Source organism: Danio rerio, chromosome 12 (assembly GCF_049306965.1).
Source record: "Danio rerio strain Tuebingen ecotype United States chromosome 12, GRCz12tu, whole genome shotgun sequence".
NCBI classification, from domain to species: domain Eukaryota; kingdom Metazoa; phylum Chordata; class Actinopteri; order Cypriniformes; family Danionidae; genus Danio; species Danio rerio.
In genome coordinates, this window is record NC_133187.1 from 692,501 (window position 1) to 710,000 (window position 17,500).

Sequence of the window (17,500 nt, forward strand, 5' to 3'; positions counted from 1 at the left end):
TAGATTGTTGCGCTCATACTTGACATGGCTGGATCGTGTCTGGTGTTTGACGTCTGTCTGTGTTTTCAGCGGCCGCTCGAATGTGATTGAGAAGCTGGAGGCGCTGGAGCTGGAGCAGCAGGAGCGCATGGAGGTTCAGGAGTCCAGCAGCACTGAGGCCCGACAGGGGCGGAGTCAGAACAGGAGATTCCAGCGGCAGGTAAACATTCATGAACACACCCCCTTTTGACAATCAATATTCAATCAATATCATAAACTGGGCGTGGCAAATGTTTAAAAAGCATTCTATTAATGATAGTTTTGTTAAAAAAATTATTTAAAAAAAAAATATGTGTGTGTGCGCGTGCACAGCTGATCTGTGATGTTCGGGTATCTGTCGGTTATCTGTTTTTCATGTCCTTTTAGAGACTAAATAAATAAATATTTAAAATGTCTGTGTGTGTGTGTCCAGGAGCAGAAGACGGACGCAGCACAGGCTCTAGACTTCCATCCTCCTCTAAGAAGAGCCAAATCTCTGGACCGCAGGACCACTGAGTCCGTCATGACCGTAAGTGTGTGTGCTTTTATGAATCTGTGTCTGTACAAAATGTGTGTTTGTATGTGTGGGCGTGTTTGTGTGTGATTTCGCATGATGAGACACTCTTACACACAGACACACACACACACACACACACACACCTCTGCTGTGTACACTAATGTGTGTGTTGTGTTTTCTGCAGCCTGATCTGCTGAACTTTAAGAAAGGCTGGATGGTGAAGCTGGATGAAGAAGGACAGGTCGGCTGATCACACACACACACACACACAGAAACATTCGCTACTCGCTCTACATTCTGCACTTTACTCTTTTTTTATGTATATACACCTGTATTCCTTTTTAGATTCCTTTTTTAGGATTCATTTAAAGTTTTTAGTCTTTTTCATTATAATTGATTCTTTTTTTAGATTCATTTTTTTTTCTTTTTAAATGATTCTTTATTGGATTTTTTTTATTCTTTTTTCCTTTTAAATTATTATTATTTTTTTATTATAATTGATTCTTTTTCAGATTAATTTTTTATTTTAAATGATTCTTTATTGGATTTTTTATTATAAATTATTTTTTTTTCTTTTCATTATAATTGACTCTTTTTAGATTTCAGTTTTTTCTTTTAAATGATTTTTCATTGGATTTTTTCCTTTTAAATGATTCTTTATTAGATAATTTTTTTCTTTTTAAATAATTATTTTTTCCTTTTACATGATTCTTTTCTTCCTTTTAATTGATTCTTTATTAGATAATTTTTTACTTTTAAATAATTCTTTATTTGATTTTTTTCCTTTTAATTGATTGTTTTTTTAGATTCCTTTTTTCCTTTTAAATAATGCTTTATCAGATTTTTTTCTTTTAAATGATTATTTTTTTATTTTAAATGATTATTTTTCCTTTTAATTGATTGTTTTTTAGATTATTTTTCCCTTTTAAATGATTCTTTATTGGATTATTTTTTCTCTTTAAATAATTATGTTTTTTTTATTTTAAATGATTCTTTTTTTCCTTTTAATTGATTATTTTTTAGATTCTTTTTTTCCTTTTAAATTATTTTTTATTAGATTATTTTTCCTTTTAGATTATCTTTTAAAGAATTAAGCTTTTTTGCTTGTTTTAAATTCTTAGTTTTGCAATACTCATTTTAGATTCTTTAGAATAAGTTTTTAAGATTTATTTCTTTAGATTCCCTTTTTTAGGACTGGTTTTATTTTTTTATTTTTCACTTAAGTATATTGTTTAAAGATTAGTTTTTAATTTTCTATTTTCTTGCTAGATTAATATTGTCATAGTTTTATTCTATTTTTGTTTTATTTATTTGTTTACTTCTTTTGTTTTTGAACATTTCAGTGAAAGCTTGATTGCCGGAGTGTGTTTTCTGCTCATCAAAGTTGTTCAGACTCAAAGGCGTGTGAAAGGGCAGCGTCTCTTTGATTTGCTTGAGTTAAAAGCCTCTTTAAAGCAGAATAAATGTCTTAAAAGCCGATTCTGTGCTGATCTGCCCGTGTCTCGTCTGTCTTTCAGTGGAAGAAGTATTGGTTTGTGCTGACGGATCACAGTCTGCGATACTACAAGGACTCCATCGCTGAAGAGGTGATTGATTCTGTGTTTATCGCTCTGTAATTAACAATGATTTCTGTCACTCACTGCTGTTTTCTGTGTTCAGGCGTCAGATCTGGATGGAGAGATCGACCTCAGCACATGCTATAATGTTACAGAGTATCAGGCGCAGAGGAACTACGGCTTCCAGATTTACGTAAGTGTGTCTACACAGCATTTATTTATTTACCATTACTTCCTTTTATTTACTTATTTATTTTTCTAATTTTAACATGTGCAATTACATCTATTTTAAATTAGTGCTCTTATGATTTTATTGCTATTGTGGATTTTTTTAAATTAGCAGTTGCATTTTTTATGTATTTTTTTTCTCATATTTTAATTATTTATTTTTATCTGATCTGATTTTTTATTGCATAATTTCTCTTACTGTGTTGTGCGTTTTTTATTTTAAATGAGCTCTTATATTATGATCTTTTTACAAATATGGGTTTTTAAAATTAAGACATGCATGGATTTTATATTTATTTATTTATGTATTTTTGCTGGTATTTTAATTATTTAATTTAATATTTTTTCATTTTATTGTTTATTTATTTTATTCATGCTTGTGTATTATATTTTTATTATAGTTTTGGTGCAGTTTTATTTATTATAAACAAGTGCCCCTGTTATCTTTTTACTATTATGAATTTTCTCCATGTTTTTAAATGCACTTTGTATGTGTGTCTGCGTCAGACTCAGGAGGCGGTGCACACACTCTCCGCCATGACTGCAGGAATCCGCCGTAACTGGATCCAGGCAGTGATGAAGAATGTCCGGCCAGCCACTGCTCCAGATGTAGCCAGGTGTGTGTGTGTGTGTGTGTGTGTGTGTGTGTGTGTTTCATGCTGAAAAATGCACATTGTTTGCTTTGATGCATATTGATATTCAAGATAGAAACTGTTTTAAAGTCATTTTAACATTATATCAACATTATGATGTTAATATAAGCACAAAAGCGTCTGTTTTTATCATTATAGGTCATATAAATTAAGCTCTTTGGTCAATAAAATACATTTAGATTCTTTGTTTTAGATATTTACAATCATTTTACATTGTTTTTAACATTAGGTTATTAACAAACAAGCCCAAAAGCCAATCCAAAACTAATATTGCTTAAAAGAATCAATAATATTGAGCTTAACCTGTTAGCCAGCACTCAATTTTGGGGATTTACACTTGGCTAACTTTAAATAGTAACAGTTCCTGACTCCAGTAAGCTACAAACACAAATTAGGCAAGTTCTTGTATAATGATGGTTTGTTCTGTGAAATATTGAAATAAAATATAGCTTAAAGGGGTGAATAATATTGACCTTAAAATGGGTTTAAACCAGTTAAAAACTGCTTTTATTCTAGCCCAAATAAAACACAAGATTTTCTCCAGAAGAACAAACATTATCAGACATACTGTGAACATTCTCTGAATCTGAGAAACATCGCTTGAGAAATAATTGATAGACTTTAACTGTACGTCTGAAATATTGTCTCCTGAATAACCCAGTCTGACGGATGAGCATGGGTCGTTTGAGGGTGTCTGTCGACCGGACGTGACGCAGGACTCTCCCTCCTCTGAGGCGTCTGTGGAGCGGGAAACAGGGGCCAAAAAAAGCCGTGCGCGGGAACGCAGGCGAGAGGGGCGGAGCAAAACTTTCGACTGGGCGGAGTTTCGTCCCATCGCTCAGGCATTGGCTCAGCAGAGAGCGCAGGAGGCGGAGCTTACAGAGCGCAGCAAGAGGAGAGAGGAGCGAAGGCGGAGGTATGAGAGCGTGACCGGAGCAACCTTTGATCCTGCACTGATGGAGCAAGAGGGGGGCGTGGCTCAGACTGAAGCTCCGCCCCTGTCGGCTGAATGGCAGCAGCGAGTGGAGGATGAGATCGAGCAACGCTGGCAGCAGGTGGAGAAAACACCAATCAGAGACGAGCGCAGGGTTCCGTTAGGCTCCGCCCACAGCAGAGACGCCACAGACATGGAGAAGCTGCTGGAGGGATACAAGAGAGGGGTACGACCATAAACCCATATATTATTTCACATTTTAATTCGTTGTTTTAGATTCCTTAAAAAAAATTGTTTTGTTTTAGATTCTTTGCTTTCGATTTTTTTTTTCATTCTTTTTACATAGTTTTTTAGATTCTTTGTAGATTCATTTTTATTTTGTTTCTGATTTATTTATTTTTTTGAATAATTTCTTATTGCGATTCTTTGTTTCAGATTCTTTTAAGATTGATTTTTTAATATTATTTTTTAATAAAAAATATTATTAAGTTTCTTTAAAATTATTTTAATGATTTTTTTATTCTTTTTTTTTATTTGGATTATTTATTTTCTATTCTTTTTATAAGTTCCATAAATGTGTCAATTGTTTATAGATTCTTCATTTTAGATTATTTGAAGAATCATTATTATTTTGATCGTTTGTTTCAGATTCTTTTAAAAACTTTATTCAGATTCTTCATTTTAGATTCTTTTTTTATTTCGCTTCTTTTTAATGTTTTTAGATCCTTTTTAATTTTAGATCATTTTTTATGTAGATTCTTTGTTTTAGATTAATTTTTAGATTCTTTTAAAATGTATTTAGTTAGTTAGTTCTCTAGAAGTTCTCTTGTTATAGGTTCTTTGTATTTTTCAGGAATCATTTCTTTTTTAGATTCTTTGTTTTAGATTCTTTTTTAATAGATTTTTTGTATTTGATTCTTTTTAGAATAATTTCTTAGATTCTTTGTTTTAGTTTTTTTTTAGGTTCCTTTCTAAAATGTGTTTTTTTTTGTTATAGATTTTTTAGATTATTCATTTCAGATTTCAGATTATTTTTAAAATTTTTTATTTAGATTCTTTTTTAAGTTCCTTTAAAAAAGTAAATCCATTCTTCATTGTGGATTTTTAATTTTTTTCATATTCTTCGTTGGAGATTCTTTTTAGATTAATTTTTGATTTAGATTCCTTTTAAAATAATATCTTCATCATGTTATGATTCTTTTATTTGGATTATTTGCTTTAGATTAATTTTAAAAGCATTATTTAGATTCTTCTATTGTGTATGTTGAGGTGGAGGAGCTCAAGGCTCAGCTGGAGAACTGCCATCAGCAGCTTCTGGACTCCAATCGGCACAAGCAGGATCTGGAGGGAAAACTGAAGATGGCGGTGGAGCGCGAGCAGCAGACGCGAGCCGGGTACATCTCTCCGGTAGGCCACATTTATCACATCTTCATCACGCATTCAGGGACTTTATTCTCATATGTGTGTTAATTTATGAGGACACATTGCTTCCAAGCAGCAAACACGTGCTTTGCATGTCTAGAAAACATTGCATGCAAATGAACAGATCGCTTATGCTCCTTTATTTCTTGCCTCTATTTAAATGGATAGTTCACCCAAAAATTAAGTACTAAAGACAGTAATGCCCCATCTGATTGGTCAAATAAATAGCCAATGCATAAAATAGAAGTAATTAATCTATCTAACTTATTTATTGCATGCACTATTAGCACAATAATGACAATTTGGCGACTTTTTGTGCAGCCCTAATACGAAAGTCAGTGGTGGCAGGTCTCCAGCATTCTTCAAAACATCTTCTTTTGTTTTCTAAAAGAATGAAAAGTCAAAAAGGTTAATAAATGATGACAGAGTTTTCATTTTTGGGTGAACTGTCCCTTTAAGACTGTCTTCAAGCACAGTGGCATTACAATAGATGTGGATTTGATGCGAGCTCAGTTGCATGCTTCAGCATAGATACATGAACATGAATGAATCAATGCAGCGATGGCATGAAAACAGACTCGCTCTGCCCTCCAGATACATTCATACTCAATGATGCACCTTTACATGGAGTCCAGCGATAGCTGTATATGCTTTAAGTTGGAAAAATAGTGAAAAGCAGTAAGTGTTTTCCCAAAAGCATCGAGTATCAGTTTATCTTAAGGGCTCTGGAGAAGAATTAAAATGCAGACATCAGCTACATGAACATCAGCATACAAACAAAGCCTAATAATGGCATATACATGTGCATGATCTGTGTTTATTCACATTTAACAATTCATTCTTTTCATTTTTAACCTTACTCTCCACTTCTTCCATATGTGCTATGAAGTGTGTATGATTATATGTGTGTGTGTGTGTGTGTGTGTGTGTGTGTGTTTAGAAAGTGGCTGCATTGTTTTCTGAGCTTAATCTGTAATTAAAACTCGCCTTTTATTGATTCATTTCTTTAAATAGCTACACATTTTGCTGAATTATTATTATTTTAGCAATTCAAACCAAACAAGTGGTGATTTTATCTGAAGCTGGCCATCGTTGTGCATATCAGAAGGTGATGCTGTATGTTGGATATTCATCCAGGACACTTTAAATCTCCAGCAGCTCCTGTAAAGTTTGTGTTTCTTTCATATTTGGATGGAAACGGTTTGCATAAGCAGGAACAGCAGAGGTTGATCAATAGTTATAGGTTATAGCATTGACAGACTCGTAACCTGATGGCATGAAACTGTTCTGGCATTCTTAGCTAGCACTAATATCGCGTCTCTGACCTCATGAAACAACTCTACTTTAACCTCTTAACATGCATGCACTGTCTCGATCTACTAATGTCTTGCTGTTAATTGATCCTAGCGTTCTAATGTGCATCAGAAGCTGACTTTAACCGTAATCCACTGATTAGACACAGGTAATCAGGGTTCCCACAGCTGAGAGCTTTCAGCAAAATCATGATACGCTTTATTCTAGATGAAGTCGGGGATTTTTATATAGTTTTTTTCCTAGTCGATGAGTATTCGGGGGTTTTGTTTGTCGCTTTAAATTGTAGTTTCCATTTATCTAAATGTAGTTTTGTCAATACCGTTTTTATTTGAAAGGTTTTGACCACTGATCTATATAGAATGGCTGGATCGCGCGTTGCGTTCTAAACTGACGAGAAGCAGTGAAGCCACCGCAAGTGTTGAATCCGCCATCCTACTGACAGAGCTACAGCGTCTGTGCTATGGAGATTATTCACTCCTCTTCAAAATGACCCAGTGTACAGTTACAAGTCCGACACAAAGTTCAGTAAAGGATGAGGCAAATCTATTCAGGTTTTCGTCGTTTATTTTGTCATTTATGTGCAAATTTAAGTTTTTTTCCCCTATGAAACAAGCAGTAACAGCTGAAGAAAGGATCATAAAATAATAATAATATACTGTAATATACAGTTGAAGTCAGAATTATTGACCCCCCTTTGATTTTATTTTTTTCTTTTTTAAATATTTCCCAAATGATGTTGAACAGATTGAGGAAATGTTCACAGTGTGTCTGATAATATTTGTTCTTCTGGAGAAAGTCTTATTTGTTTTATTTTGGCTAGAATAAAAACAGTTTTTAATTTTTTATGAACTATTTTAAGGTCAATATTATTAGCCCCTTTAAGTTATATTTCCTGACTGTCTCCAGAACAAACCATCTTTATACAATAACTTGCATAATTACCCTAACCTGCCTAGTTACCCTAATTACCCTAGTGAAGCCTTTACATGTCACTTTAGGCTGTATAGAAGTGTCTTGAAGAATATTGTTGTCGCGAATCCATGAGAGGGCGCTGTGCGTGTTTTTTTGCGTCTTGAACGCCGTTCGCGGTCGCGCTGTTCTCGCGTAAAAAACCGCCGGAGGCCGCTGTCGAGCGACCGTCTGTCCCACTGACCGAATGAATGACTGAACGATAGACTCGGTGGCCGGCCAATCGGCCGTCCCGGCCACCCTCCTCCTCCTTCCCTAAACCCAAGCGACGATTTACAAAAGCCGTCCAGTAAAAGAAAAGCCCTCGTCCGATTTTGACCGCGTTTTTCGGATTTCACCGCATTCTCGCCTAGTTACAAACTCGTTCGCTTTATTTTTTGGATTCTGTTTTTTGTCTTACCTGATTTCTGGAACCGCTCTTCCCCGGACTCAAACCCGATTGTCGCCGCGGCCGGCTCCTCCTCCGGGCCTCCACTCCGCCAACGTAACACGATGAGCTAAACAGACAAACTGGTTGCGGCGGGAAAGCCCTCCACACGGAGGTGAGTGTCACCCCAGCCGCCGAGCGCAAAGAGGAGCCCTGTAGTGTTCGCATACCTTCAGCCAAGTAAATCGCGGTCTCCAGAAACGTCCGCGGGGCTACGTTTTCAGAATGAGCTTGGGTTGATTAAGATGTTTTGCAGACAGGAGCCGCATACACATTAGCATATAACATAGCCATAAACCAGCTTTGAGTTTGATATCTGGCTTAAAGTGGGAACCCTGTGTAATGAAATGTGATTCTGGTGTTTGTTTGTTTTTCCTGAAATCCTCAATGGTTAACTTGTTGATTTGTAATCTAGAATGATTCACCTGTTAACCAACTGTCTGGTCCCCTTTTCCAAGCTGGAGTCCCCTTTGAGTGTTGAGACAGAGCCGCAGATGAAGAGGACTGAACTGGTTAGTTCTCAAGCTCAGAGTTTAACAAAGAAGTACCAGGAAACCAAAGAGCTCCTGCAGCTGCAAGAACTGAAAAAGCGCGACATGCAGGCACAGCTTGGCCTTTCTCTCTCACACTGGCCCGCAAAGGACCCTTCGCTTTCTGACACCCAAAAACACGAGGTCTGTCCCTCGAAGTGCACTCGGCGAACGCTCACGCTTACTCTTCAGGATAGCGAGGGAACGATTCGAGAGCTTGAGCACTTAATAAACACTGACGATCCTTTAACGTTGAGGGAGTTTATAAAGCTCGTCCAGTTGCATAGTGAACATGTTTGCGTGGTAGAATCTCCTCCAGGGATGGAGCAAAGTGAACACAGCCGCTCAGTTGGAGCGGAGTGCCAGAAACTGCTGGAAAGCTTGAAGAACCAGCAGGAGATGGAGAGCGAAGCTGTCAGGAGAAGTTTGGAAAAGGCTGGAGATTGCATTCGAGACTATGAAGCGCGTTTGCTCACTATGGAGGACATGCTAGGACGAGCTCAGCAGCAAAAAGCGGAGATTCTCCTGCAGTCCCCATCGAGAGTAGAAGAGTTCAGCGCTGATATGAGCAGCAGAGATCTGTCGCAGCAGGTGGGGATTCTGGCCAATGAAAATGTAGCGTTGAATCAACGCTATCAGGAGATCGTGAACCAACTGAGAGAAGCAGATCGAGAGATAGACAGGCTGAAGGCGGAGGTGTATAGACTGCGACACAGTAAGGAAGACGATGAAGAGTCCGCAGATAAGAGAGAGCTCTGCGAAAAATCCCACAAGCTTCAAGAAGCTCTGATTAAATTAGAGACGCTTGGTAGTAATCTGAAAGACACTGAGAAAAGATTGCAGCTAAAAGAAGCCACTCTTCGTGGACTTGGATTTCAGGTGGCGGAAAGTGAAGCTGAAGACGATCTCAAGTGTCAGTTGGAGATCCTTCAATGCAAGCTTTCTGAGAAAGAGAAGATGTGCGAAGAACTCCAGTCGCAGAATCCAAGACAAGAGGACGCGGTGAGGCTCAATCAGATGCTTGTAGAAGCTCAGGAGGAGATCGCAGGGTTGAAACGGAAGCTAGAAAGTCGAGCAGGGTTCAGTAGCGAAAGTGAGTTTATGGAAGAGGAAGGTGCGAGTGAGTTAAAGAGAAAGTCAGAGTCTCTAATGCTTGTGTTTGGTGCGTTAGTAAACGGCAGGGAGGCAGAATGCGATGCGTTTATTGTGGATGAGGATCACGCAGGATTGATGACGGAGAGAAGGATCTTATGCAGGATTGTAGACGGTCTGCAGAAAGACGAGCAATCTGTGAGGCAAGTGGTAGAGCGAATGATGGAGGATAATAACATGCTGATTCATGCAAACAAGCTCTCCGACATTCAACCAGGAGAGACGATGCATGATGAAGATGACGCAGACATCATGAAGAGTCTCTCTGAAGCGGTTCAGAGCAAAGTGGCGTTATTAAATCAGACTTCTTTAGCGAGAACGGGTGACAAACTCACTTTGAGAAGCAGATCTGACTACATACGTGAAGCAATCACAGACATAACACACATGTACCAAACGCTCAGGCTGAAGAAAGAGTTTGCACGTGCTGAAATGAGGACGCAACAGGAATTAGCAGTGACGCGCATTCATATCGAAGGAGAGCCGATCGACTCTTTGGATAAAAGCATTCAGCTGCAGGATCTGATGGCGAGACATAAGAAGGAGCTTCGAGAGCTGAAGGAGGTTTACGAGACGGATGTGGAAAAGCTTAAAAAGGAGTTGGAGAAAGCCGGAGAAACCCTGAAGATGAGATCTGAAGAGAACGTCCGAGAGATCGACTCGCTGACCGTGTGCATGGAGAACCTGGAGAAAAAGCACGAAGCCGAAAGGCGAGAATTACAGACACGCTTCAGCCTGCAAATGGAGGAGCTCTGGGAAGCTGTCGGGTTTGAGGATAAAGATTGGAGTTCGGGATCCCTCAAAGAGCAAATCCTGAAGCTGGTGCGCCGAGAGTCTGAACTGACCCAGCTAATGCATCAGAAAGATGGAGACCTGCGTCTGAGATACGAGAAAGATCTGGAAAAGCTAAAGGTCAAGGAGTTTCCGTGTGCTTTCATGTGGCAGTCTTAAACCTGACCCTTTCCTCTCCTTTCTCTCATGTACTAACCCTGCTCTGTGGTGCTTTTGGTTTAGTCTCTCTCTCTCTCTCTCTGCATGGCTGTGCATGTGCGCTTGAACACGAGGGGAAACGGCACTCTCACATTCAACATTAAAATGCTATCATGCATCTAAGATGGAGAAACAATTCATTTTTAGACTTTAAGCTTTCTTTGTCCTGATTAATAGCCGGTGCATTAATATCTGCAGATCGCCCGCTGCTTTAACTAATCAATAACCAATAATGCATGATAATAGATAAGGTATTTATAGTACACAGTAGTTAAATGTGCAATCTAATTGTGTAAGTTCAAGACAGAGATGGTTAAATTACATGTATGCATACGTTTATTTGAATAACTATTTACAGTTGAAGTCAGAATTATTAGCGCCCCTGTTTATTTTTACCCCCAGTTTCTGTGTAACGGAGAGCAGATTTCTTCAGCACATTTCTAATCATAATAGTGTGAATAACTAATCTCTAATCACTGATTTATTTTCTCTTTGTCATGATGACAGTGAATAATATTAGACTAGATATACTTCAAGACACTTCTATACAGCTTAAAGTCACATTTAAAGGCTTCACTAGGGTAATTAGGGTAACTAGGCAGGTTAGGGTAATTAGGCAAGTTATTGTATAACGATAGTTTGTTTTGTAGACTATCCAAAACAAAAATATAACTTAAAGAGGCTAATAATATTGACCTTAAAATGGTGTTTAAAAAATTAAAATCTGCTTTTATTCTAGCCCAAATAAAACAAATAAGACTTTCTCCACAAGAAAAAATATAATCAGACATACTGTGAACATTTCCTTGCATTGTTAAACATAATTTAAAAAATATTTAAAAAAGAAAAAAAATTCAAAAGGGGGCGAATAATTCTGACTTCAACTGTGTATTGCAGAATTGCATTGTTGCACCTATAGTGCAAACACTCTTTATTTACTCACAATTAGTGTTCTGTTATTTAGTTGTTGAATCAAAGCATGGATTTAAGGAATAGTGATATTTTTGTGTTATTTCATCAGTGTGATTTGGTCTTAAAGAGACAGTTCACACAAAAATAACAAATAATTCACTCATATTCAAATGTTAACCCTGATACTGTTGATTTTTTTTTTTTTTTTTATCCACTCTGGGCTGATTTTGAGTCTAAAATTTCCGTGTTTCAGCTAGTGGAATTATTTTTGGTGACAAATCTTTTTGACATATTTTGAGAAAAATGCTCAACCTCTACACTCTTGGCAAATTGACTATTCCTTTATGTTCGTGATGAAAACATCCACTGATTTAAACTGTTATAAAAATGCATCAGATTAATATGTTTTCCAATTTTTGGGGCATAAATCTGTTAATCAACCTCAGTTCTGATCAAATCTACTCAGTTGTTTACAGGACTTTAATCCCCAAATTCATAAATGATGTCACTGATTTGGTGAAAAACACACTAAATAACGTATTTTCAAAATAAAAAGTAATTGTGGGCTGGATTTCTTTGAACCTTTTTCTTTAAAGCACTTTGAATTACCATTGTGTATGAAATGTGCTTTATAAATAAACTTGCCTTGCCTTTTATCAGTCCACAATTACTTTTTATTTTGGAAATACATCATTTAGTGTGTGTTTTCCACCAAGTCAGTGACATTAGTTGTGGACTTGACAATTAAAAAGTGAAAATCCTGCAGTTTTCTTAACAATTTAGTTGTTTTGTTTACGACTGAGGCTGATTAACAGATTTATGCAGAGATAAAAAAATATTTATGTGATTAATTTTTACAGCAGTTTATTTCAGTGGATGTTTACATCCTGAACATAACAAAAGGATAGTTTGAACAGTGCACAAGGGGTTTAAACAGTAAGGAAGATATTCTGATGAACTGATATTGAGATCTTTACTACACTCTCAGAAATAAAGGTAGGCAAGCTGTCACTGGGGTGGTGCCTTTTAAAAAGGTACAAATTTGTATTTACAAGGTCCATATTAATACCCTAAGGGTACCTAAAAAGTACTAATATGTTTCTCTTAAAATCTTTAGGTATATTTTGAGGTAACAATGTGCACCCATTAAGTACAAATGCGAACCTTTTTGAGGTACCACCTAAGTGACAGCTTGCTTACCTTTCTTTCTGAGAGTGTAGGAACTGAAATACCATGAAAGTCAATGGCTGTTATTTTTACAGCATTCTTCATTATTAAATCTTCCCTTGTGTTCAAATGGAGGAAATAATAGCAGGATTTTACAAGTTGATCTGTCTCTTTAAAAACAGTCACTCAAATCAGTTCCTGACTAGATGTGCAATTTGGAAAAGGTAATTAGACAAGATAAAATGCTCAAAACAATTGACAAATAGGACTTGCATTATTAAAGGGGTGTCCGTTTGTATTTTGCATCCTTAGTGAAGACCTATTTCTCTTTATTAGTATTATGATGTGCAGAACATAACGAGTGAAAACAGTGAAAGTTTAGCTTTTGTTTGTGCTTTTAGTTGCAGAAATAATTTCTCATGCATATATTATTCTGTTATCTAATTAAGCATTTATAATTAAAGTGCATTTTTAGATATTATCAGTACAGTTTACTCGTGTGGAGCTGTTAGTGACTGTAAGGTTTTAAAAGGTTAAACTGCACACACCGTTAGAGTAATTAGTTGATTCTATACAGTATAATGAGCTGTTGGCTTTACATAGATTGATCATTAATAATGCATGAAAATGGAAAATCAGTAAAGTATGTTTGAAGTCAGAGTAGATTTATACTAAATGATGAGTGTTTTGGTCTGGATGTGAGCTGATGAATGTGGGCTTCATCTGTGCTAGTTGTTTGGCGTCAGCTTGGTTTTTAAAGGGTTAGTTCGTTCATTTACTCTCCCTCAGGCCATCGAGGATGTACTTTTATTTTGAGGTTTTTAGCTGAGTTTGTGATGGTTATTCTTATAATGGCAGTCAACGATCACCTGTTTTGGGGATAAAATAAAAACAAATTCCAAATCAATCCTCATGGCTCCTGATGATACACTGAGCCCTTATGAAGCAAAACCATCAGTCTGTACAAGAAGTGGAACATTATGTACAATATTATTAGTGCTAAATATGCATCATTAAGAGCCGCATGCACTGGCTTTGGATTTAAAGCAAATATTATTGTAAATAATGTTCATTTTCCTACACAGATTGCTGGTTTTGTTTCATGAGAGCTCAGTGTGTCTTCAGAGTTTGACATGCTTGCATGTGTTTATTTTTAATCATTTTCTAAATCTTTAGCCATTTTTTGGACTTGAGTTGTTTTGCATTGCTAGGCAGGGAAATTAAAGTTTCAACATGCGTGTGTGTGTGTGTGTGTGTATATATATATATACACAAAAAAGTGAATATAATGCTTGCAAAATTTAGTTAGACATTTAAGCCACTGACGTTAGAATTTTATAAAAAAATAAACGCCGGAGCTTTTCTGAAGTAATGCGAATATAAATATAAACGCAGAACTGAGAGATTACAGCTCAGAGAATAAAAAATAAATTACAATTAAAGGCTTTTCAAAATAAAGAGTCCTGCTGTATTTTGCGCTGACTTAAAAATAAGAACAAAATACTGACATTAATGGAAAATCAGGTATAAATTCAGAGAAGCAGAGCAATTGCAAACATGTATATGCTATTCTTATTCAGATATTGTGCATATTGACTCAATTTTTCAACTGAAGAAGCTTTACTGCACATGCATTAGAAATAATGACGTTTAAATGTATGCCAGTTTCTGATATCCATCATAAATATGACGCCATAACGTTGTGTTTTGATGCAGCTTTTTTTTTTTTTTTTTTTAAATTAAAATGTCCTTTTTGACTCGGATATAAAGAATTAAGAGTTCAATTTCAATTGTCTATGCATTGAGATTTATGCGCATTATTAAAAAGTCAAGTTACTTTTTAGATCAAATTATTTAAATGCAATAAATACTCATAAGCCATTTCATATTATAATGAATCATATTAGAATTTTTGTATTGTCAAATGCACACCAGAAATCGTGTTAAAAGTTTTAAACCCTCAGTCACAGTGTGTATAGTGTCTGAAGTGTCCCGGGTCTCATTTATAGATGTGGCATATGCACAAAACTGCATGAAGACGTGACTGTTTGTTCTATGCAAACATTGTTCTCTATAAGAGTTGATGAGAGGATGTGCGCATCTGTCATTAAACTAAAGTGAGCTTAAATATTCACTTAATTGTACCTCTTTAAATCATCATATGAGTGCAGGCCCAGTGGTGGAATGATTTTGAGAGTAAAGCAACAGTTTTACACGTCAGAGTTACAATAATAATAGCTTATTAATTTAAGGTTTACAATGCAAAGCCATTTAGATCCACTTGTTTGCAAGTCTGCCATAATATATCAACTGAAAGACAGATATTAATAGCATATTAATGCATAAATCGTAAACATGAAAGTTACAACGTGCAGATGAATTCTTCACAGCAATAACGCCCGATTTACACGGGCTTTAGCGTCAATGCTTGACTGAGGGAGGGTCTGAAATTGGGGCTGATGTGATTGTCATAGCAAAGTCAGCCAATGAAATTCCGTAATCGGCTACTGTCTGAGCAGGGTTATTTGCATAAAGCGATCTGATTGGCTGACGCTTCCAATGGTGCTTGAAAAGTTGAGAAATCCCCAACCAGAAGACCTCCAAGTGGGAGGGGTTACACTGCAAGTAGGTTGGGTGACCTCCAAGTGGGAGGGACTTGCGCCACAAGTAGGTTGGGTTTAGGAAGTGCAGGTGGAGTAGACGTAAATAAAACCCATCAGGTCACTGTGAGGTTGAGTTTAGGGTTGGTGTAGACGTAAATAAAACACATTATTGGACTCTGTTATGTACAAGACATTACATAAATAAAATCTCCAGGTTTGTACAGCCCACTTGGAGCTGGCTCCGACCTCCATTTATACCCTTCTCACTGTAGTGGCGCTGACGGATCCACAGTTCAGTTCGGCAACGCTTGGCATCACCCATTCAAAGTGAAGCGTTGAAACTGGCTCTCAGTGTGAATGCGGTGTAAGACTCGGTTATGACCAATAATTATGTCTATCTGCCCATTTTAACCTGAAACCATGCTAATTCTGTGTTTTTGCACACCTAATTCACACGCATTTACAAAAGAAAATAAATAGATAATAGATAAATCAAGATAATAATAAATAAATGAAAATGTGTTCAGGCTTATGTTCACTTGTAGGAACATTTCCATGCACGTTTACTACATTGTCTAAATGAGACTCCTGGTGTTTTGTAGCCACTGTATAGACCCAGTGTTTCCGCCTCCGTGTCCCTCATGTGGCTGTAGATTATTCATGTCAAGTGTCCTGTGTGTGTGTGTGTGTGAGTGTGTGTGTGTGTGTGTGTGTGTGTGTGTGTGTGTGTGTGTGTGTGTGTGTGTGTGTGTACAGTCTGAATGATTCGCCGTTCTGTGATTTTTCTCAAGTATTTCCCTCATGATGTTTCTCAGATTCAGCAGTTGTTCTCAGTGTCTCCTCTAATATTTGTAATAATCTTCTCTTGGTTAAATAAGAACTTGAGGAATAAATATACAGGGGAGCGAATAATTCAGACTTGAACTTTATATATCTGTGTGTGTGTGTGTGGCGGTCACTGATTTCTTCATGTTTCTCCGCAGGCCACATGTGAGCGAGGTTTCGCCGCTATGGAGGAGTCGCACCAGAAGGTGATCGAGGAGCTGCAGAAGAAACACCAGAGAGAGCTGGAGAAGCTGCAGGAGGAGAAGGAGAGACTGCTGGAGGAGGAGACGGCTGCTACCATCGCCGGTCAGTGTACACACACATTAGTAATCACTAGGGAAGGCCTCTTTAGGGCAGGGCTATATGTAAATTAGAGGGGGACATTCAGCATATCAGCCATTCAGAGTGGAGTTATCAGTCATTTAGGGCGGGATTATCAAAGGGTGGGGCTCTCAGTCATTTAGGGTGGGACTGTCAGTCATTTAGGGTAGAGTTATTAGTCTTAGGGCGGGACTATCAATCATTTAGGGCGGGGTTATCAAAGGGTGGGACTGTCAGTCATTTAGGGCGGGACAATCACACATTCAGAGCAGAGTTATCAGTCATTTAGGGTGGGGCTATCAGTCATTTAGGGTGGGACTATCAGTCATTCAGAGCGGAGTTGTCAGTCATTTAGGGCGGGATTATCAAAGGGTGGGGCTCTCAGTCATTTAGGGCGGGACTATACGTCATTTAGGGTGGAGTTATAAGTATTTTAGGGCGGGCCTATCAATTATTTAGGGTGGAGTTATAAGTCTTTTAGGGCGGGACTATCAATCATTTAGGGTGGAGTTATCAGTCATTTAGGGCGGGGCTATCACTCATTTAGGGCGGGACTATCAGTCATTCAGAGTGGAGTTATCAGTCATTAGGGCAGAATTATCAAAGGGTGGGGCTATCAGTCATTTAGGGCGGGACTATCCGTCATTTAGGGTGAGGTTATCAAAGAGTGGGGCTCTCAGTCATTTAGGGTGGGACTGTCAGTCATTTAGGGTGGAGTTATAAGTATTTTAGGGCGGGCCTATCAATTATTTAGGGTGGAGTTATAAGTCTTTTAGGGCGGGACTATCAATCATTTAGGGTGGAGTTATCAGTCCTTTGGGCGGGATTATCAAAAGGGTGGGGCTATGAACATGTAGTGCAGGTCATTTAAACAGCAGTATGTGTTGTTCTCTGCTTTATCAATGCTCTTGTGTTTTAGCTATCGAGGCGATGAAGAACGCACACCGGTCAGAGCTGGAGCG

At 37.5% G+C, this 17,500-nt stretch overlaps 1 protein-coding gene across 17 annotated transcripts in view; it reads left to right on the forward strand.

The window, feature by feature from the left end:
* The window catches only part of mprip (myosin phosphatase Rho interacting protein), a 288,081-nt gene that overhangs the window by 34,556 nt on the left and 236,025 nt on the right, over positions 1–17,500 (forward strand). For 6 of the 17 annotated variants that reach the window (XR_012387739.1, XR_012387738.1, XM_021480198.3 and 3 more), the window contains exons 8-18: positions 70–199; positions 452–547; positions 720–776; positions 2,053–2,121; positions 2,195–2,284; positions 2,827–2,936; positions 3,634–4,132; positions 5,176–5,313; positions 8,497–10,632; positions 16,376–16,523; positions 17,458–17,500. The exon at positions 17,458–17,500 is cut by the window's right edge and continues 75 nt beyond it. Coding sequence is in view for 12 of the 17 variants with exons in the window: in XM_021480198.3 (XP_021335873.1) it covers positions 70–199; positions 452–547; positions 720–776; positions 2,053–2,121; positions 2,195–2,284; positions 2,827–2,936; positions 3,634–4,132; positions 5,176–5,313; positions 8,497–10,632; positions 16,376–16,523; positions 17,458–17,500 (3,516 nt within the window). In the remaining 5 variants the exon portion in view is untranslated. Of the gene's footprint in view, positions 1–69; positions 200–451; positions 548–719; positions 777–2,052; positions 2,122–2,194; positions 2,285–2,826; positions 2,937–3,633; positions 4,133–5,175; positions 5,314–8,496; positions 11,437–16,375; positions 16,524–17,457 lie in introns of all 17 variants that reach the window. The other 11 variants (XR_012387742.1, XR_012387741.1, XM_073917982.1 and 8 more) reach the window with 3 other exon arrangements.